At 46.5% G+C, this 13,016-nt stretch overlaps 1 protein-coding gene across 1 annotated transcript in view; it reads right to left on the minus strand.

The window, feature by feature from the left end:
• Nucleotides 1–13,016, minus strand: part of LOC110487914 (copine-4) — a 59,811-nt gene that overhangs the window by 4,360 nt on the left and 42,435 nt on the right. Inside the window, exons 12-17 of the mRNA XM_036970664.2 lie at nt 8,896–9,029; nt 2,113–2,167; nt 1,836–1,887; nt 1,137–1,270; nt 356–525; nt 116–182 (exon numbers count right to left, since the gene is read on the minus strand). Of these exons, the coding sequence (XP_036826559.2) occupies nt 116–182; nt 356–525; nt 1,137–1,270; nt 1,836–1,887; nt 2,113–2,167; nt 8,896–9,029 (612 nt within the window). The remainder of the gene's footprint in view (nt 1–115; nt 183–355; nt 526–1,136; nt 1,271–1,835; nt 1,888–2,112; nt 2,168–8,895; nt 9,030–13,016) is intronic.

Raw genomic sequence — 13,016 nt, forward strand, 5'->3', positions numbered from 1 at the left:
CACACACACACACACGCACACACGCACACACGCACACACGCACACACACGCACGCACGCACACGCACGCACGCACACGCACACGCACACGCACACGCACACACACACACACTTACATGTTTGAAGTCTTTAAAGGGAACAAACTGGACAATGTCTCTGAGAACAGGCTCTCCTTTTGGGGACCTAGGGACACATTATCATTAATAATTATATATATATATATATATACGTATAATATTAACTATTATATTTGTATTTATTTTATTTATTTAACTTGGCAGTTAAGAACAAATTCTTATTTACAATGACGGCCTACACATCCTAAATGTTGTTATACGACAGACTGACAGACTAACCTGAGTATTCCATCGTCTCCATCCAGCATCTGCATGTCACTGAAGTCAGCGTTTCCCACTCCTACTATGATGACAGACATGGGCAGGTGGGAAGCATGGACTATAGCTTCTCTAGTGTCAGCCATGTCTGTTATCACTCCATCTGTTAGGATCAACAGGATGAAATACTCCTAGAGAGGAGAGAGAGGGAGAGAGAGAAAAGGCACGAGAGAGAGAGAGAGGAGGGCAGAGAGAGAGGGAGGGAAGAGAGAGAGAGGGGCAGAGAGGAAGGGAGGGAGAGAGAGAGAGAGAGAGGGGCAGAGAGAGAGAGAGAGGGGCAGAGCGAGAGAGAGCGATGGAGGGAAGAGAGAGAGGGGCAGAGAGGAAGGGGGGGAGAGAGAGAGAGAGAGAGCGGGAGGGAGAGAGAGAGAGAGAGAGAGAGAGAGAGGGGCAGGGAGAGAGAGGGGCAAAGATAGAGAGAGAGGGGCAGATAGAGGGGGGGGGGGAGAGGGAGGGAGAGAAAGAGGGGGGTAGATGGAGAGAGAGAGAGAAAATTAGGGAGAGAGGGAGGGGCAGAAAGGGAGGGGCAGAAAGGGAGGGAGGGAGGGGCAGAAAGGGAGGGAGGGAGGGGCAGAGAGAAAATGATGAAGGGGTTCAAAGGTCAGCCGACAGGTTCAGAACAAAATATACCAAATGTGATATTATGCCAGCAGATGTTTTGATTGGTCTGTAAGTCATAAGAAGGTTGCTGGGCAATGTTTATACTAAATGACTGATGAATGATCACCGATCTGTTCCTCACCATAGCTTCCTTGGTGTGCATCTCCTCTGAGGCAGAAGAAGCAACTTTCTGTATGATGGGAGCGATGTTGGTCGGTCCGTACAGCTGGATCTTAGGGAGACAGCCCTGGTAGGCTTCCACCACACCCTGGATACCTGAAAAAACACACACACACACACACACACAAACACACACACACACACACACACACACACACACACCACACACACACACACACACACACACACATACACACACACACACACACACACACACACACACACACACACACCACACACACACACACCACACACCACACACACACACACACACACACAGAGTTAAAAAATAAACAAACACGTGATCTCTCAACTCCAGTGGTGAAGTAGCTGAAACATTCTCCTTTTCCTCTACTGATCAAGGAGATGCCCTGTCTTTGTAGATAACACACATCACACACACACACACAGACACTGCCAAGCCAGATGTTTAAAGTGAATCATTTCACACATTCAGATTAGTGTATTATAAACTTAACTTAAATAACCTCTCACACCCACACCAGGCCAGTTGTGTACATTGTACGTGTGTGTGTGTGTGTGTGTGTGTGTGTGTGTGTGTGTGTGTGTGTGTGTGTGTGTGTGTGTGTGTGTGTGTGTGTGTGTGTGTGTGTGTATTAGAAGGGTGTGTGTTAGAAGGGGTGACAGGCGTGATGCTCACCAGAACATTCTGGATTGTCTTCATCAAAGTTCACGGCAAAATCGTGCGAGACCTGAGAATGTGTGAGAGTGGAGTTTACACACAGACACACCTCACAACATAGTGTAATATCTACTGGAACGTGTGAGAGTGGAGTTTACACACAGACACACCTCACAACATAGTGTAATATCTACTGGAATGGAACTCTAGAACACCATTTTGTATGATCAACTAGGCGACTCCAAACATCACTCTCCAGACATCCCCAAAGCAGCTTTGATTGAATATCTCTAACCTTGAAGTCAGGTGGGATCTGACCTCCAAACCCAAACACTGGAAACATCTTATCACTAGACAGAGAGAGAGAGATAGGGAGGCAGAGAGTGAGAGAGACAGGGAGAGAGAGAGAGAGAGAGAGAGAGAGAGACAAGGAGAGAGAGAGAGAGGGAGACAGAGAGTGAGAGAGACAGGGAGGGAGAGAGACAAGGAGAGAGAGAGAGAGGGAGGGAGACAGAGAGAGACAGGGAGAGAGAGACAGAGAGAGACGGGGAGAGAGAGAGACGGGGAGAGAGAGAGAAAGAGAGAGAGAGACAGGGAGAGAGAGCGAGAGACAGGGAGAGAGAGAGAGAGAGAGAGAGAGAGAGACAGAGATAGAGAAATGGGGAGAGAGAGAGAGAAAGAGAGAGAGAGAGACAGAGCAGAGGTCAGGATCAGAGCTCCTGCATTTTTCAGCATTTTCTTTAAAAAAGATAGGTTAGGAGTTAGATAAACTTGGATTTTTTGTCAGGAACACATACTGGATTCTACCCTCTTCAACATAACCCCTACTTCAAATCAAAACTTAAAACCTACAACCTCATTTTGGACGGAATTACGGAATCACCTGGAAAGTTCACAACAACCAAGGATTTTTTACCCTATACAGCAAATTCTCTGGAAAACAACAGAAACCTGAAAACACCATCCAACCTGGAACTGAGTGAGTAATGTTTAGTCTGAAACAATATTTTATTTCCAAAAGCCAAGAAGAAAAATACACAACATTACTTTATAAGGACTGAATTCTAACATAATTCTGCCAAGCTTGATACAGCTTCAACTAGCACTGACGTGTCAAGTGAGAGGTGTCAAAGCTCATTAGCCCAACAATGGCAGGAGAGTCACACAGTCTACCCCAACCAAATGGAGAGGCCTTAGAAGCTCCCTCCCGCTGTTCAGAGGTAATTAAAATACAGTACCCTTTGCATGTAAAGAATGATAAGGCAAGAAAAGACCACAAGAAGAAGCTCCTTATGGAAAATCAAGAGACACTTTTTGCTGACTATTACAAAAATGGGAACATCAGCAACCTCATCTTCCACACAAACCATCCCCTGGCATGGCACAGTGCTATATTAGCACACTACCCCTTTGTTACGAGAGGGGGGATTAACGAGGGGTGGAAACTCAGAATACTTGATAACGAGGACTCTGAGTTAAGTAATATAAATATCTATAAATCCGGATCAGTAATGGTACAGAATAACCACAAACAGTTTCAGCTGGACTTTCACCTAATCAAAGAATTAGCCCAGCAGGAGAAGCTCTGCCTTGATAATGATACCCCCACACAGAGCGGGTCAGACCAGACCTCTTCATTATGTAACCCCACAGATGAGCAACCCCCAGTGGAGAGTCAACCTCCCAGCACAGATTACCACTCCCTCATTGAAATGAAGGACAAATTCACCCAGCTGGAGGTAAGACAGGTGGAGCTGGAACAGCAGGTGATTACACTTCAGTCAGCGCAGACCCAGACAACAGTCCAGCACAACAACAGCCCCTTAACCAGACCCGGAGAGCTGGAGGTGGACAGAGACATATCTGCACTTTGGACAGTGGTGAGACAAATACAACAGGAGAAAGAGGAGCAGAACAGAGCACTAGAGGAGAGTATCAGACTGCTGGTGGAGGAGAGGTTGAGGGGGATGGAGGAGAAGTTGATGGGGACGGCGTGTGACAGAGAACAACCCACTAGAGAGGTGGCCACCCCCACAGAGAAGCCAGCAGAACAGCCCACTTCAGCACCCAACAAAAGTCTCGACACCACAGCAGAACAGTCCACACCAGACCCTGAACATAGAGTCGACACCACAGCAGAACAGTCCACACCAGACCCTGACCATAGAGTCGAAATCACAGCAGAACAGACAAATGAAGAACCCCAAGCCCAGAGGCTCTCACCCCCTCTGAGCACCCCCCCTGTCAGCCACCCTGATAGCCCTTTTGACAACCCCCCCACACCCACTGAGGACAAACACAAGACACAGATTGTACTACTTATGGACTCAAATGGGAAATATATAGAAGAAAAAAAACTTTTTCCCAAACACAGTGTGTCTAAACTCTGGTGTCCAAACACCCAGCGTGCCCTCGACCTTCTGTCTGAGGCCAAACTAGGCTCACCCAGCCACATAATAATACACACAGGCACAAACGACCTGAGAGCACTGCAGGAAAGAGTGGCCACAGCACTGAAGAGAGTGATTGAAAAGGCTTCTTCTACTTTCCCCAACGCACAAGTGGTTATCTCCACCCTGCTACCACGAAAAGACTTCCACCCTGCCACAATACAGCGGGTAAATGCAAGTATTTCCCGTGACTGTGCCTCAAAACCAAACGTTTTCCTGGCCCACCACTCCACCCTGGACTTGAACAGCCTCTATGACCAGGTCCACCTCTACAAGGCAGCAGTGCCCACCTTTGCCCGAACTCTAAAGGACATCGCTCTCAAACGTATCCCCAACACTTCACACAGGAGCAACAGATCAATAGACACCCCATCCAGACCAGCGAGACACCCTCCCAGATCTGCAGGACCCCCCCCTGGACCTACACATAGAGGACCCACGCCAAGAGGAATTACATCCAGACCACAGTACACCCAGACACATCCACACCCCCACCCCAACCAATCAACACCCCCCCACGTCAACCATGCCCACACCCCATTTAGGCCCACCCAGGTCAGACCTATGCCACTCCTGCCCACCCCATGCACCCCACCCCCGCAAAGAGGGCCTCAACATGGAAGCCACACATACGCCCAGGTAGTGAGCGGGCAAACAGTCCCAACCCCCACTCTCACACTCGCCGAAGCCAATGGCATGTACCAGATGCTCAGCAGGCTCTGCTCACACTTACTGGCCTGAGGCCAAACCACGACCAACAACATTGGACACTCTATGGAACAAAAAGCCTTCACTATATTATCATGGAATATCCAAGGCCTGAGGTCATCTGCCTTTGGCCTAAAGAGCAGAAACCCGGACTTCACCAAAGAAATCGGTAATACAGACATTGTCATCCTGCAAGAAACCTGGTATAGAGGAGACGGACCCACTGGTTGCCCTCTAGGTTACAGAGAGCTGGTAGTCCCATCCACCAAACTACCAGGTGTGAAACAGGGAAGGGACTCAGGGGGTATGCTAATTTGGTATAGAGCAGACCTAACTCACTCCATTAAATTAATCAAAACAGGAACATTTTACATTTGGCTAGAAATTCAAAAGGAAATTATCCTAACAGAGAAAAATGTCCTCCTGTGTGCTACCTATATCCCCCCACTAGAATCCCCATATTTTAATGAAGACAGCTTCTCCATCCTGGAGGGGGAAATCAATCATTTCCAGGCCCAGGGACATGTACTAGTCTGTGGCGACCTAAATGCCAGAACCGGACAAGAACCTGACACCCTAAGCACACAGGGGGACAAACACCTGCCTGGAGGTGACAGCATTCCCTCCCACATATGCCCCCCTAGGCACAACTATGACAACATAACCAACAAAAACGGGTCACAACTCCTGCAGCTCTGTCGCACGCTGGGTATGTACATAGTCAACGGTAGGCTTCGAGGGGACTCCTATGGTAGGTACACCTATAGCTCATCTCTTGGCAGTAGTACTGTAGACTACTTTATCACCGACCTCAACCCAGAGTCTCTCAGAGCGTTCACAGTCAGCCCACTGACACCCCTATCAGACCACAGCAAAATCACAGTCTACTTAAACAGAGCAATAATCAATCATGAGGCATCAAAGCCAAAGGAACTGAGTAACATTAAGAAATGCTATAGATGGAAGGAATGCAGTTTGGAAACCTACCAAAAAACAATTAGGCAACAACAAATTCAATCCCTTTTAGACAATTTCCTGGGTAAAACGTTCCGCTGTAATAGTGAAGGTGTAAACTTGGCAGTAGAAAATCTTAACAGTATATTTGACCTCTCAGCTTCCCTATCAAATCTAAAAATCTCAAATAGAAAACCGAAGAAAATTAACAATAATGACAAATGGTTTGATGAAGAATGCAAAAATCTAAGAAAGAAATTGAGAAACCTGTCCAACCAAAAACATAGAGACCCGGAAAACCTGAGTCTACGCCTTCACTATGGTGAATCACTAAAACAATACAGAAATACACTACGGAAAAAGAAGGAACAGCATGTCAGAAATCAGCTCAATGCAATTGAAGAATCCATAGACTCTAACCACTTCTGGGAAAATTGGAAAACACTAAACAAACAACAACAAGAAGAATTATCTATCCAAAATGGAGATGTATGGGTAAACCACTTCTCCAATCTTTTTGGCTCTATAACAAAGAATAAAGAGCAAAAACATATACATGATCAAATACAGATCTTAGAATCATCTATTAAAGACTACCAGAACCCACTGGATTATCCAATTACATTGAATGAGTTACAGGACAAAATAAAAACCCTCCAACCCAAAAAGGCCTGTGGTGTTGATGGTATCCTCAATGAAATGATCAAATATACAGACAACAAATTCCAATTGGCTATACTAAAACTCTTTAACATCATACTTAGCTCTGGCATCTTCCCCAATATTTGGAACCAAGGACTGATCACCCCAATCCACAAAAGTGGAGACAAATTTGACCCCAATAACTACCGTGGAATATGTGTCAACAGTAACCTTGGGAAAATCCTCTGCATTATTATTAACAGCAGACTCGTACATTTCCTCAATGAAAACAATGTACTGAGCAAATGTCAAATTGGCTTTTTACCAAATTACCGTACAACAGACCATGTATTCACCCTGCACACCCTAATTGACAACCAAACAAACCAAAACAAAGGCAAAGTCTTCTCATGCTTTGTTGATTTCAAAAAAGCCTTCGACTCAATCTGGCATGAGGGTCTGCTATACAAACTGATGGAAAGTGGTGTTGGGGGTAAAACATACGACATTATAAAATCCATGTACACAAACAACAAGTGTGCGGTTAAAATTGGCAAAAAACACACACATTTCTTCACACAGGGTCGTGGGGTTAGACAGGGATGCAGTTTAAGCCCCACCCTCTTCAACATATATATCAACGAATTGGCGCGGGCACTAGAAAAGTCTGCAGCACCCGGCCTCCCCCTGCTAGAATCCGAAGTCAAATGTCTGCTGTTTGCCGATGATCTGGTGCTTCTGTCACCAACCAAGGAGGGCCTACAGCAGCACCTAGATCTTATGCACAGATTCTGTCAGACCTGGGCCCTGACAGTAAATCTCAGTAAGACCAAAATAATGGTGTTCCAAAAAAGGTCCAGTCACCAGGACCACAAATACAAATTCAATCTAGACACTGTTGCCCTAGAGCACACAAAAAACTATACATACCTTGGCCTAAACATCAGCGCCACAGGTAACTTCCACAAAGCTGTGAACGATCTGAGAGACAAGGCAAGAAGGGCATTCTATGCCATCAAAAGAAACATAAATTTCAACATACCAATTAGGATTTGGCTAAAAATACTTGAATCAGTCATAGAGCCCATTGCCCTTTATGGTTGTGAGGTCTGGGGTCCGCTCACCAACCAAGACTTCACAAAATGGGACAAACACCAAATTGAGACTCTGCACGCAGAATTCTGCAAAAATATCCTCCGTGTACAACGTAGAACACCAAATAATGCATGCAGAGCAGAATTAGGCCGATACCCACTAATTATCAAAATCCAGAAAAGAGCCGTTAAATTCTACAACCACCTAAAAGGAAGTGATTCACAAACCTTCCATAACAAAGCCATCACCTACAGAGAGATGAACCTGGAGAAGAGTCCCCTAAGCAAGCTGGTCCTGGGGCTCTGTTCACAAACACAAACACACCCTACAGAGCCCCAGGACAACAGCACAATTAGACCCAACCAAATCATGAGAAAACAAAAAGATAATTACTTGACACATTGGAAAGAATTAACAAAAAAACAGAGCAAACTAGAATGCTATTTGGCCCTAAACAGAGAGTACACAGCGGCAGAATACCTGACCACTGTGACTGACCCAAAATTAAGGAAAGCTTTGACTATGTACAGACTCAGTGAGCATAGCCTTGCTATTGAGAAAGGCCGCCGTAGGCAGACATGGCTCTCAAGAGAAGACAGGCTATGTGCTCACTGCCCACAAAATGAGGTGGAAACTGAGCTGCACTTCCTAACCTCCTGCCCAATGTATGATCATATTAGAGAGACATATTTCCCTCAGATTACACAGATCCACAAAGAATTCGAAAACAAATCCAAATTTGAAAAACTCCCATATCTACTGGGTGAAATTCCACAGTGTGCCATCACAGCAGCAAGATTTGTGACCTGTTGCCACGAGAAAAGGGCAACCAGTGAAGAACACACACCATTGTAAATACAACCCATATTTATGCTTATTTATTTTATCTTGTGTCCTTTAACCATTTGTACATTGTTAAAACACTGTATATATATATATAATATGACATTTGTAATGTCTTTACTGTTTTGAAACCTCTGTATGTGTAATGTTTACTGTTAATTTTTGTTGTTTTTCACTTTATATTTTCACTTTGTATGTTGTCTACCTCACTTGCTTTGGCAATGTTAACACATGTTTCCCATGCCAATAAAGCCCTTGAATTGAATTGAATTGACATTACATAACATTACTTGATGCAATGAGTCATGTGGAACTTTTTGCCCAAAGTAAACAATCTATCATCATTGTCCCATTACAGTTCATTGATTAGGTAATTGATACGTTACCTGTCATAGTCTTGACATATTTCGCCCACAGCCACCAGGGCTTTCAGGTATTCATTGGGCTGGTATGGATGGATGTAGTGGAGAGAACAACTGTTTTTGGGGTCTCCGTTTGACGCTGTAAAGTCTATGGCCACCTGGGACACACACACACGGTCACGCACACAATGTAAAGGTTGTATAACCAAGTCGCTATGGTGACCATTCATACTGAGATAAATCGAGCATCATCTGGCAGCAGCATAAGTGCCTAATGTTAGGCGGATCCTGCCGGGACAGGATCCAGTACCACTCAGTTTTGGACTGTTTTATTCTGGCACCTATTTGACCGGATCCTCACGTGGCATGAAAATAATTGTCACTATTCTAATGGAAGCGATCAGAGTTAAATCAAGTTACCTCCTCATTAATTATCCTGCCACCTACGAAAACGTATAGGCTGATTTTCAGTCAGCGCCGTCATTCGGACTACTGAGAATTGATTCGGGTCGGACCGGTCCGTCCCGTTGCACAACACTGTAGCCAATGTTTTGAGCCCAACGCCTGGCTGTTGTGGCGAGAGAGAGAGAGAGAGAGAAGCGCGTTATCACTAGAATGAGATTCAATTTCCATGACCTGGTTATGCTCTAAAAGACATGAGCTGATGACATCATCATCTCTGCAGCGTTGCACTTTAATATCGATCTACAGTTATTTAATGTGCCAATTAGTTACATTGTTATCCTTATAGAATCATATCCGCCTGAGGTTCAGCCAATTGATGCAACACAATCGCAGCTACAAAGTGTCAAACTCATTCCAGGGAGGGCGGAGTGTCTGTGGCTTTTCGCTCCAACCTTCTACTTGATCGATGAATTAATGTCACTAATTAGTAAGGAACTCCACACCAGGTTGTCTAGGTCTTAACAGAACTCCCCTCACCAGGTTGTCTTAACTGAACCCCCCTCACCAGGTTGTCTAGGTCTTAACTGAACTCCCCTCACCAGGTTGTCTAGGTCTTAACAGAACTCCCCTCACCAGGTTGTCTAGGTCTTAACTGAACTCCCCTCACCAGGTTGTCTAGGTCTTAACAGAACTCCCATCACCAGGTTGTCTAGGTCTTAACTGAACTCCCCTCACCAGGTTGTCTAGGTCTTAACTGAACCCCCCTCACAAGGTTGTCTAGGTCTTAACTGAACTCCCATCACCAGGTTGTCTAGGTCTTAACTGAACCCCCCTCACCAGGTTGTCTAGGTCTTAACTGAACCCCCCTCACCAGGTTGTCTAGGTCTTAACAGAACTCCCATCACCAGGTTGTCTAGGTCTTAACTGAACTCCCCTCACCAGGTTGTCTAGGTCTTAACAGAACTCCCATCACCAGGTTGTCTAGGTCTTAACTGAACTCCCATCACCAGGTTGTCTAGGTCTTAACTGAACCCCCCTCACCAGGTTGTCTAGGTCTTAACTGAACCCCCCTCACCAGGTTGTCTAGGTCTTAACTGAACCCCCCTCACCAGGTTGTCTAGGTCTTAACTGAACCCCCCTCACCAGGTTGTCTAGGTCTTAACTGAACCCCCCTCACCAGGTTGTCTAGGTCTTAACTGAACCCCCCTCACCAGGTTGTCTAGGTCTTAACTGAACTCCCCTCACCAGGTTGTCTAGGTCTTAATAGAACTCCCCTCACCAGGTTGTCTAGGTCTTAATATAACTCCCCTAACCAGGTTGTCTAGGTCTTAACAGAACTCCCCTCACCAGGTTGTCTAGGTCTTAACTGAACTCCCCTCACCAGGTTGTCTAGGTCTTAACTGAACACCCCTCACCAGGTTGTCTAGGTCTTAACAGAACTCCCCTCACCAGGTTGTCTTAACTGAACCCCCCTCACCAGGTTGTCTAGGTCTTAACTGAACTCCCCTCACCAGGTTGTCTAGGTCTTAACAGAACCCCCCTCACCAGGTTGTCTAGGTCTTAACTGAACCCCCCTCACCAGGTTGTCTAGGTCTTAACTGAACTCCCCTCACCAGGTTGTCTAGGTCTTAACAGAACTCCCCTCACCAGGTTGTCTTAACAGAACTACCCTCACCAGGTTGTCTAGGTCTTAACAGAACTCCCCTCACCAGGTTGTCTTAACTGAACCCCCCTCACCAGGTTGTCTAGGTCTTAACTGAACCCCCCTCACCAGGTTGTCTAGGTCTTAACCGAACCCCCCTCACCAGGTTGTCTAGGTCTTAACTGAACCCCCCTCACCAGGTTGTCTAGGTCTTAACTGAACCCCCCTCACCAGGTTGTCTAGGTCTTAACTGAACTCCCCTCACCAGGTTGTCTAGGTCTTAACTGAACCCCCCGCACCAGGTTGTCTAGGTCTTAATATAACTCCCCTCATCAGGTTGTCTAGGTCTTAACAGAACTCCCATCACCAGGTTGTCTTAACAGAACTCCCCTCACCAGGTTGTCTTAACTGAACTCCCCTCACCAGGTTGTCTTAACTGAACTCCCCTCACCAGGTTGTCTAGGTCTTAACAGAACTCCCCTCACCAGGTTGTCTAGGTCTTAATAGAACTCCCCTCACCAGGATGTCTAGGTCTTAACTGAACTCCCCTCACCAGGTTGTCTAGGTCTTAACAGAACTCCCCTCACCAGGTTGTCTTAACAGAACTCCCCTCACCAGGTTGTCTAGGTCTTAACAGAACTCCCTCACCAGGTTGTCTAGGTCTTAACAGAACTCCCCTCACCAGGTTGTCTTAACTGAACTCCCCTCACCAGGTTGTCTAGGTCTTAACAGAACTCCCCTCACCAGGTTGTCTAGGTCTTAACTGAACTCCCCTCACCAGGTTGTCTAGGTCTTAACTGAACTCTTAACTGAACTCCCCTCACCAGGTTGTCTGGGTCTTAACTGAACCCCCCTCACCAGGTTGTCTGGGTCTTAACTGAACCCCCCTCACCAGGTTGTCTAGGTCTTAACTGAACCCCCCTCACCAGGTTGTCTAGGTCTTAACTGAACCCCCCTCGCCAGGTTGTCTAGGTCTTAACTGAACTCCCCTCATCAGGTTGTCTAGGTCTTAACTGAACCCCCCTCACCAGGTTGTCTAGGTCTTAACTGAACCCCCCTCACCAGGTTGTCTAGGTCTTAACTGAACCCCCCTCACCAGGTTGTCTAGGTCTTAACTGAACCCCCCTCACCAGGTTGTCTAGGTCTTAACTGAACCCCCCTCACCAGGTTGTCTAGGTCTTAACTGAACCCCCCTCACCAGGTTGTCTAGGTCTTAACTGAACTCCCCTCACCAGGTTGTCTAGGTCTTAATAGAACTCCCCTCACCAGGTTGTCTAGGTCTTAATATAACTCCCCTCACCAGGTTGTCTAGGTCTTAACAGAACTCCCCTCACCAGGTTGTCTAGGTCTTAACTGAACTCCCCTCACCAGGTTGTCTAGGTCTTAACTGAACTCCCCTCACCAGGTTGTCTAGGTCTTAACAGAACTCCCCTCTCCAGGTTGTCTTAACTGAACCCCCCTCACCAGGTTGTCTAGGTCTTAACTGAACTCCCCTCACCAGGTTGTCTAGGTCTTAACAGAACCCCCCTCACCAGGTTGTCTAGGTCTTAACTGAACCCCCCTCACCAGGTTGTCTAGGTCTTAACTGAACTCCCCTCACCAGGTTGTCTAGGTCTTAACAGAACTCCCCTCACCAGGTTGTCTTAACTGAACCCCCCTCACCAGGTTGTCTAGGTCTTAACTGAACCCCCCTCACCAGGTTGTCTAGGTCTTAACCGAACCCCCCTCACCAGGTTGTCTAGGTCTTAACTGAACCCCCCTCACCAGGTTGTCTAGGTCTTAACTGAACCCCCCTCACCAGGTTGTCTAGGTCTTAACTGAACTCCCCTCACCAGGTTGTCTAGGTCTTAACTGAACCCCCCTCACCAGGTTGTCTAGGTCTTAATAGAACTCCCCTCACCAGGTTGTCTAGGTCTTAACAGAACTCCCCTCACCAGGTTGTCTTAACAGAACTCCCCTCACCAGGTTGTCTTAACTGAACTCCCCTCACCAGGTTGTCTTAACTGAACTCCCCTCACCAGGTTGTCTAGGTCTTAACAGAACTCCCCTCACCAGGTTGTCTAGGTCTTAATAGAACTCCCCTCACCAGGTTGTCTAG

This window comes from Oncorhynchus mykiss, chromosome 30, assembly GCF_057628025.1.
Source record: "Oncorhynchus mykiss isolate SJ-2025 chromosome 30, ASM5762802v1, whole genome shotgun sequence".
Lineage (NCBI taxonomy): Eukaryota > Metazoa > Chordata > Actinopteri > Salmoniformes > Salmonidae > Oncorhynchus > Oncorhynchus mykiss.